The sequence below is a fragment of the Herpailurus yagouaroundi genome, unplaced genomic scaffold (assembly GCF_014898765.1).
Source record: "Herpailurus yagouaroundi ecotype Mexico unplaced genomic scaffold, PumYag 212, whole genome shotgun sequence".
NCBI lineage: Eukaryota > Metazoa > Chordata > Mammalia > Carnivora > Felidae > Herpailurus > Herpailurus yagouaroundi.
Window position 1 is genome coordinate 3,162,787 of NW_024412443.1, and position 8,598 is coordinate 3,171,384.

At 34.0% G+C, this 8,598-nt stretch overlaps 1 protein-coding gene across 1 annotated transcript; it reads left to right on the plus strand.

The window, feature by feature from the left end:
- Positions 1–6,949: 6,949 nt before the first annotated feature.
- On the plus strand, positions 6,950–7,879 carry LOC121016680 (olfactory receptor 14A16-like). Its single transcript, XM_040454398.1, has one exon. The coding sequence runs from the start codon at positions 6,950–6,952 to the stop codon at positions 7,877–7,879; it is 930 nt and encodes a 309-aa protein (XP_040310332.1).
- Positions 7,880–8,598: the final 719 nt, after the last annotated feature.

Genomic DNA, 8,598 nt, shown 5'->3' on the forward strand with positions numbered 1-8,598 from the left:
TGCTTGGTCATTTTGGATAGTCCCTGGTGTGTTGAGGCAGATGTCATATTTTCTAAATAACAAAACCCAAAATTATCTATAGTCAAACGTTATTTTATTTATTTATTTTTTAAATATTTATTTGTTTTTGAGAGAGGGAGAGAAAGACACAGAGTGCAAATGGGGGGTGGTCAGAGAGAGAGGGAGACACAGAATCTGAAGCAGGCTCCAGTCTCTGAGCTGTCAGCACAGAGTCTGACACAGTGCTCTAATTTGGAAACCTCAAGATCATGACCTGAGCTGAAGTCAGAAGTTTCACTAAGTCACCAAGGTGACACAAAATGAGTACCCTTCTTAATACTCATCACCCATTTAACTCTTCCCTCTGTGAACCTCCCCTCCAGCACTCCTCAGTTTGTTCTCTATATTTAAGAGTCTGTTTCTTTGTTTGCCTTTCTCTTTTGTTTCCTCCGTGTTCATCTATTACATTTCTTAAATTCCACATATGAGTGAAGTCCTATGGTATTTGTCTTTCTCTGACTAACTTAACTTAGCATAATACTCTCTAGCTCCATCCATGCCATTGCAAATGGCAAAATTTCATTCTTTTTGATGACTAATATTTCATAGTATATATATATATATATTTAATATTATAATATATATAATATAATATAATATAATATAATAATATAATATAATATAATACCACATCTTCTTTCCCCATTCATCGGTTGATGGACATTTGGACTCATTCCATAATTTGGCAATTGTTGATAATGTTGTTAAACATTGAGGTGCATATTTTCTTTCAAATCAGTATTTTTGTATACTTTGGGTAAATATCTCTCAATTGCTGGATGATAGGGTAATTCCATTTTTCTATTTTTGAAGAACTTCCATACTGATTTCCAGAGTGGCTGAACCAGTTTAGATTCCCACCAACAGTATAAAAAGTCTCCTATTTGTAGACATCCTTATCAATATCTGTTATTTCCTGTGTTGTTAATTGTATCCATTCTGACAGGGGTGAGGTGATATCTCATTGTAGTTTTGATTTGCATTTCCCTGATGATGAGTTATATTGAATATCTCTTCTTGTGGCTCCTAGCCATCCCCTTGTCTTCTTTGGGAGAATGTCTATGCATATCTTTTGCTCATTTCTAACTGGATTATTTGGGTGTTTTTTTTGGGGGGTGTTGAGTTTGATAAGTTCTTCATAGATTTTGGACACTAACTCTTTATCAGATAAGTTATTTGCAAATATTTTTTTTTCCATTCTGAAGGTTGGTTTCTAGTTTTGTTGATTGTTTCCTTCACTGTGCTTTTTATCTTGATGAAATCCTAATAGTTTGTTTTTGCTTTTATTTCTCCTGTCTCAGGAGACATATGTAGTAAGAAGTTGCTACAGTTGATGTCAAAAAGGTTACCACCTATGTTCCCTAGGATTTTGATGATTTCCTGTTTCATATTTAGTACTTTCATCCATTTTGAATTTACTTTTGTGTATAGTGTAACAAAGTGGTCTAGCTTCATTTTTTTTTTCTAAGCAATTTTAAAAAAGAAGAAAAGCCTGAGGCATCTCAATGCTGTACTTCAAGTTATATTACTAAGCTGTAGTCATGAATACAGTATGCTACTGGCACAAAAACAGACACATAGTTCAGTGGGACAGAATAGAAAACCCAGAAACAGACCCACAACTATCTGGTCAACTAATATTCAACCAAGCAGTAAAGAATCTTCAAAGGAAAAAAGACAGTCTTTTAAAAAAACTGGTGTTGGGAAATATATATTATTATTATTTAAATTATAGAAATTGTAAAACAGTTGCATTTTAATGGTTTGCTTAAGTTAGACTTTTGCTCATTTGTTTGTTTGTTTGTTTTACTTAATAACTGAATGATAGAAAATGTGTGAATAGGTAAAAACAATAATAATTAGACCAAATTTTACAAGAGTGCTTTAGGAGTTTCAAGCTCAAAAAGAGAAATTGAACTTAAGGCTGTTAAGAAAATCCAGCTACAGCTGATAAAAAAAAAGGGAGAAAAGAAAGAAAGAAAGAAAGAAAGAAAGAAAGAAAGAAAGAAAAGATAGTGAGTCTAAATATAATGTATACACTGCATGCAATTTGGGTAATTTTGGTGTGTCTTGACTGGTCACAAAAACATAGCTTCTAGAAGGTAAATGAGAGCATCTTTGGCTAACTAAATCTGCAAAATAAATACCTATATGCAAAATAATATTTTAGATCCCAACCTTACACTAACCTTAAAAAATAATGTAAAATGAAAGCAAAAACATAAAATAGCTAAAAATAAAACTTAAGTTATAAAACTCTTAGAAGAAGACATAGGTATAGTTTCATGACAACTGATTTGGAAATGATTTCTTGGTTATGACAAAGCACAGGCAGCAAAATAAAGACTAGACAAGTAGGAATTCATAGAAATAATATATATATATATATATATATATATATTTTGCAATGAACAATATTATCAACTATGTACAAATTATATTTCTGATAAGGATTGATATCAGAACACATATATTACTCCTACAGCTGAAAAACAAAAATAAAAACAATCTCATTAAAACATGGTCAAAAGACTTGTATAGAAATTTCCATAAAGAGGATATACTGATGACCTATAAGCACATAGTAAGTTATTTAATTATTAGATAAATACAACACAAAACCACAAGTTTTTGTCATTATCTCATTATAATGAAATAAAGTACGAACAATGTATGATTTGCTTATATGAGGTACTTAGAATAATCAAATTCTTAGAGACAGAAAGTGCAACAGTAGTTGTCATATGTGGAGAAAGAGTTAATGGGGAGGTATTTATTTTATTATTTTTATTTTAATATACTTGATACACAATATTACTTTAGTTTCAGGTATACAACATAGTGATTTTACAAGTTTGTAAGTTATGCTATGCTCACCACAAGTGCAGCTACCATCTGCCACCATACAAATCTATTACAATATCATTGACTTATTTCCCATGTTGTGCCTTTTATTCCTATGACCTATTCATTTCATAACTGGAAGCCTGTATCTCCCATTCCCCTTAACTATTTTTTCCCATTCCCCTCTTCACATCCCCTCTGGCAACCATTAGTTTGTTCTCTGTATTATAAATCTGATTCTTCTTTTTGTTTGTTTGTTTGCATTCTTATTTATTTGTTTATTTATTTAGATCTATATATGAGTTAAATTATATGGTATTTGTTTTTATCAGTCTGACTTACTTCATTTAGAACAACACCTGCTAGGTCCATCCATGTTGTTGCAAATGGCAGAATCATATCCATTAAGGAAAATGATCCAAAATATAAAGAGAACTTAAATAACTCAACACCAAGAATCCAATTAAAAATTGGACAGAATAGGGGCACCTGAGTGTCTCAGTTGGTTGGACATCCAACTTCAGCTCAGGTCATGATCTTGTGGTCTGTGAGTTTGAGGCCCATGTTGGCTGTGTGTTGACAGCTCAGAGTCTGGAGACTTCTTTGAATTCTGTGTCTCCCTCTCTGCCCCTCCCTCGCTCATGCTCTGTCTCTGTCTCTGTCCCTGTCTCTCTCTCTCTCTCTCTCTCTCTCTCTCTCTCTCTCTCCTTCTCTCAAGAATAAATTAACATTATTGTTTTTTCAATGGACAAAATCTGTGAATAGACATTAGGCCAAGAAGTAGTATTGATGGACAACAGATACATAAAGATTTACTCAACATTACTAATCATCAGGAAATGCAAATCAAAAACCCCATGGTAGTTATTATTTTTAATGGGTATGCAGTTTTAGTTGAGGAATATGAAAGTTCTAGAGGTGGGGGGTAGTGATTGTTGCACAACATAGTAAATTTACTTAATGCCACTTACCTGTATATTAAAAATGGTTAAAACAGTAAATTTTTGTTTCTGTATATTAACAAATTGAAAATGGTAATTAAAGTGTGCCTGGGTGGCTCAGTGGGTTGAGCATCTGACTTCGGCTCAGGTCATGATCTCACGGTCTGTGAGTTTGAGCCCCACATTGGGCTCTGTGCTGACAGCTCAGAGCATGGAGTCTGCTTAGGATTCTTTGTCTCCCTCTCTCTCTGCCCCTCCCCCACTAATGCTCTGTCTCTCTCTCTCTCTCTCTCTCTCTGTCAAAAATAAATAAACATTTTTTTAAAAATGGTAATTAAAATATTACATAGTCTGTGTGCCCCTGGGTGGCTCAGTCAGTTGAGTGTCTGGATCTTGATTTCTCCTCAAGTCATGATCCCAAAGTCATGGGATTGAGTCTTGCATTGGGCTCTGCAGTGAGCATGGAACCTGCTTGGAATTCTCTCCCTCTGTCCCTCTGCCCCTCTCCCAAACTTGCATGCTCTCTCATTCCTTCTCTAAAAAAATTAATGCATAAATATAAATAAAACGTGAAATAGTCTGATCTACTGTTTAATGCAAAATGCTTGAACATGTGGTAAGAATAGACACTTAAACACATTTTAAGAAACAGTTTAGTAGAATCTATTAAAAATTGATATGACCATATTGTATATATACTAATTACCTTTCAAGAGACTTAGTCAAAGAATCATGTACGTACATCCACAGGCAAAGTATATAAAATGATGTTAATCATAAGGTTACATATGATGGTGAAAATAAACTTGCCAAAATATTGAATATCCATAATATTTAATAGTATGCTATTACATAAAACAGGAAGCCATGTGAAATATTGTTGTGTGTAAAATGTAAGTTTCTAAATCATGCATGGTGAATATCAGATGTTGCATTTTTATGATTATGTATCCAAAGTCACAGGATGTGTATTGGATTCACATTCCAAATCTTGCACCTCCTATGGTCCCTGGGAAGACAAGTGGGAGTGAGATAAGTTTCACTTTAATTATGGTTTCTTACATTGCTTGGTATTTTACATGGATAACATTTGCATGTATACCCGTGTTAAAAATGAAAAACAAAAAACAAACAAACAAACAAACAAAAACCAAAACATAGAACTGGAAGGAAATAAAGCAAAATAGCATCCATGACTTAATGTATGGTCCTCAATCAAAATTTCAATTCTTGAATTCAAATGTTCTCTTTCCATTAAAATCTTCATTTCATAACACATCAATATATAGAAAGGTACATCCTGAAACTATTTGTAGACTTGTTGTAATATGCTTAGCATGGAAAATTGCAAGAAGCAAATAAATTGTCTTTCTGAGTTGTCATAGGTCTGGGTTTTAAGGTTGCCTTCTGGTTCCTCACGGGATGCTCACTACCGTCAAAAACTTGGTAATTTCTTCTAATTAATTCCCCTTCCATTTATGCAACTACAATCTCATGTGAAAGCCATAAGATTATTAAACTTGAACAATGTTGGAGACTGAAATAAAGCTTGCAACTCAGAAATTACACATGAATTGTAGAGATAATCAAGCATGGCTGATTGTGGAAAAAGCAGCTATTATGAATGAAAGTATCTTCTCAGAGAAGATACTTAAGACAAAATATTTCTTTCACACATATGAGAACACAGAATTAAGGGATGGAACAGAAATATGTGCCACATATCAAAGTACTTACTTGGCTCTTCTCACTTTATGCTGAACTGTTACATTTAATGAATGGTAAGAAAGAAAAACGCACATACTTTTAGGGGTAAATTTGCTCAAGGTTTTTTTTTTTTTTTTCCTGTGTCCTCAGGAAGAAGGAATTTTAACGTTGTTATGTATATCACCTGTAATAATTGGTGATGACATTGTTCACCATTCTGTTTCAAGAACTAAGGGGAATGGAGAATGTTCCAATTATCGAACTTGTTGTCTCTGTATACCTAGACCACCTATGTTTTGTTTAAATGAAAGTTAGAATCAAGGAGACAACAGATTACAGAAGTAGCCTTGACTCATTATTAAGTGATTATTGAAAGACTAATTTTATGGTCATAGTCAAGACACCGTTGTGGTGTTATGTTATAGGGACTGAGTAAATAACTTATTATGGGAATTGATTTATCATGAATATTCAGGATGTGACAATTTGGGCATTTTCTATTTTTATCATTCATGTTAATATCTAGTAGAAAAATTAACAACCCAGTTTGCTTCTCTTCTATTCTGCCTTCTGCCTGCCTAATCTCATTTGACAAACACAAACATTTATATTTTTATTTTTTTACTTAAATTTCTTTCAATGTTCATTTATTTTTGAGAGACATAGCGAGACAGAGCATGAGCGAGGGAAGGGTAGAAAGTGAGGGAGACATAGAAGCCACAGCAGGCTCCAGGTTCTGAGCTGTCAGCGCAGAGCCCAATACAGGGCTCCAACACATGAACCATGAGATCATGACCTGAGCTGAAGTTGGACGCCTAACAGACTGAGTCATCCAGACACCCCTATATTTTTATTTTATTTATTTTTTGGTCAAGAGCAGTATTTGGCCAATGATCTCTAGAAGGATTCATCATAGAAGGTAACTTTATTTTTGTTTTTTTCAGCTGCACCTGTGAAGTATGTTAGCTACTTCTTAGATTTGTCTGAAAGGATTTATGACTCTCTGTTAGACTCCTAAGGCTATATATATATATATATATATATATATATATTTGTTCTACTAACCAACAGTTGGAACTTTACTGGATTTTCTGCCTCTTTAAATTGTCCTTAAAGCCAACCATATTTCATTGACCTCTGAGTAAATATCTCAATATGGATGGTAGGGGGCTATGTGCTCATTGACCTCTGTGTAAATATCTCAATATGGATGGTATGGGGCTATTGCTGTATGCTGTGTATCTCTATGCTGGTATTCTGATGAGCTACACCTCATTCAGAACCAAACATTGCCAAAGGTCAAGTAAAGATGATATGACAATATCTGAAAGGACTAGTTATCAGTGTCATCTTTATTTCTGCAGATAAGAATTAGCGTGGCTGAGAAATAAGCCACCATGACAAACATAACAAGATTCTTGCTCATGGGATTCCCTGATGATCAGGTGCTACAGAGACTTTATGCTGCATTCCTCTTCCTGGTTTACCTAGCAGCACTAATGGGGAACCTCCTCATTTTCACCCTCACCACCATTGACCAGCATCTTCAATCCCCCATGTTTTTTTTCCTAAAGAATTTGTCTTTGATTGATATCTGTTACATTTCTGTCACTGTCCCCAAATCTGTCATGAACTCTTTGACCAACAGCCATTCCATCTCTTTCATAGGATGTGCCTCACAAGTTTTCCTTGTTATTTTTCTTGCTGGCACAGAATATGCCCTTCTCCTAGTGATGTCCTATGACCGCTATGCTGCCATCTGCTGTCCTCTGCACTATGAGAGCATCATGAATAGAGGTGCCTGTGTGCAGATGGTAACAACATCATGGTTTAGTGGGTGTGTCTATGGATCCATTCATGCTGCAGGAACATTTTCTGTTCGTTTCTGTGGTTCCAACATAGTGCACCAATTCTTTTGTGATATCCCATCACTGCTCACACTTGCTTGTTCTGGACAGAAAACTCTAGAATATGCATTTATAATTGGTAGTTGTTGTTTCGGGTTTATATGTTTTATTTTATTGATTGTATCCTATGTTCACATTTTTTCTACCGTTCTAAGAATCCCATCTGCAAATGGGAGAGTGAAATGTCTTTCCACCTGCCTGCCCCACCTCACCGTGGTGACACTGTTTATCCTTTCTGGAAGCATCACATATTTAGCTAAAAATTTTAAATCTTCATCTTCAGTGAAAGTGTTGATATCAGTGCTTTACACTGTGTTACCCCCCATCATGAATCCTATCATCTACAGCCTCAGAAACTGGGATGTGCAAATGGCCTTGGGCAAACTGATATCTGGGAAACTGTTCAGGATACCTTTTTAAATTTAAATATGTAAAATTTATTAAAATGAATAATTTTATTGACAATAATTATTTCCAAAGATATGCCTCCATTTCCCTTTGCAGGTCCAAAAAAAAAAAACCTCTGTAATTTGTTGCCTAACAGGGTACCAGGGTAAAATTTAACTCTCTTATGTAGTGGTCTAGGGTGTTGAAATATTTTAATTAAATGGTTCTTTCCTGTTTTGATTGTATATCACAGTATTTTACTAGGGTAACATTCTAAATGATTTGTATTTATCATAGTATTCATAAGTGCATTATGATCACATAATCTTTTCAGGGTAGTCACAAAATATGGCACCTTTTACTTTTATTCTAGGAATATAGTTCATATTTAAAGTAAAAATGAGGTTTCATATTTTTTAAATTATTCGTAAGTATCCAGGTTTACTTAATAAATGGCAAGTTTGTACTCGTTGAGCATTGAAAAAATTCTTTTTTGTTTTCTCAAGTTATTTGCATAAATCTTAAAATTTGAACTTAGAGAATCTTTTTGGTTATGTTAGTTAAATATTTTTTGGTGGGTATCAGAGGAAATCCATCAAAGGAGTAGTAAAATTGCTGTGGTTACTGTTCATTCAAGAATTAAGAATATCTAAAGATGATGATGACAGCATTCATCTGAAAGACCTGGTTCAAAACAGAATTTCAATAGGAACGCTTTATTTTGTTATAAATAAATTTAAAATTACCCAACA

What these genes read in the sequence shown, in the direction of transcription:
- LOC121016680 (XM_040454398.1), top strand. Translation starts at nt 6,950, where the DNA reads ATGACAAACATAACAAGATTCTTGCTCATGGGATTCCCTGATGATCAG.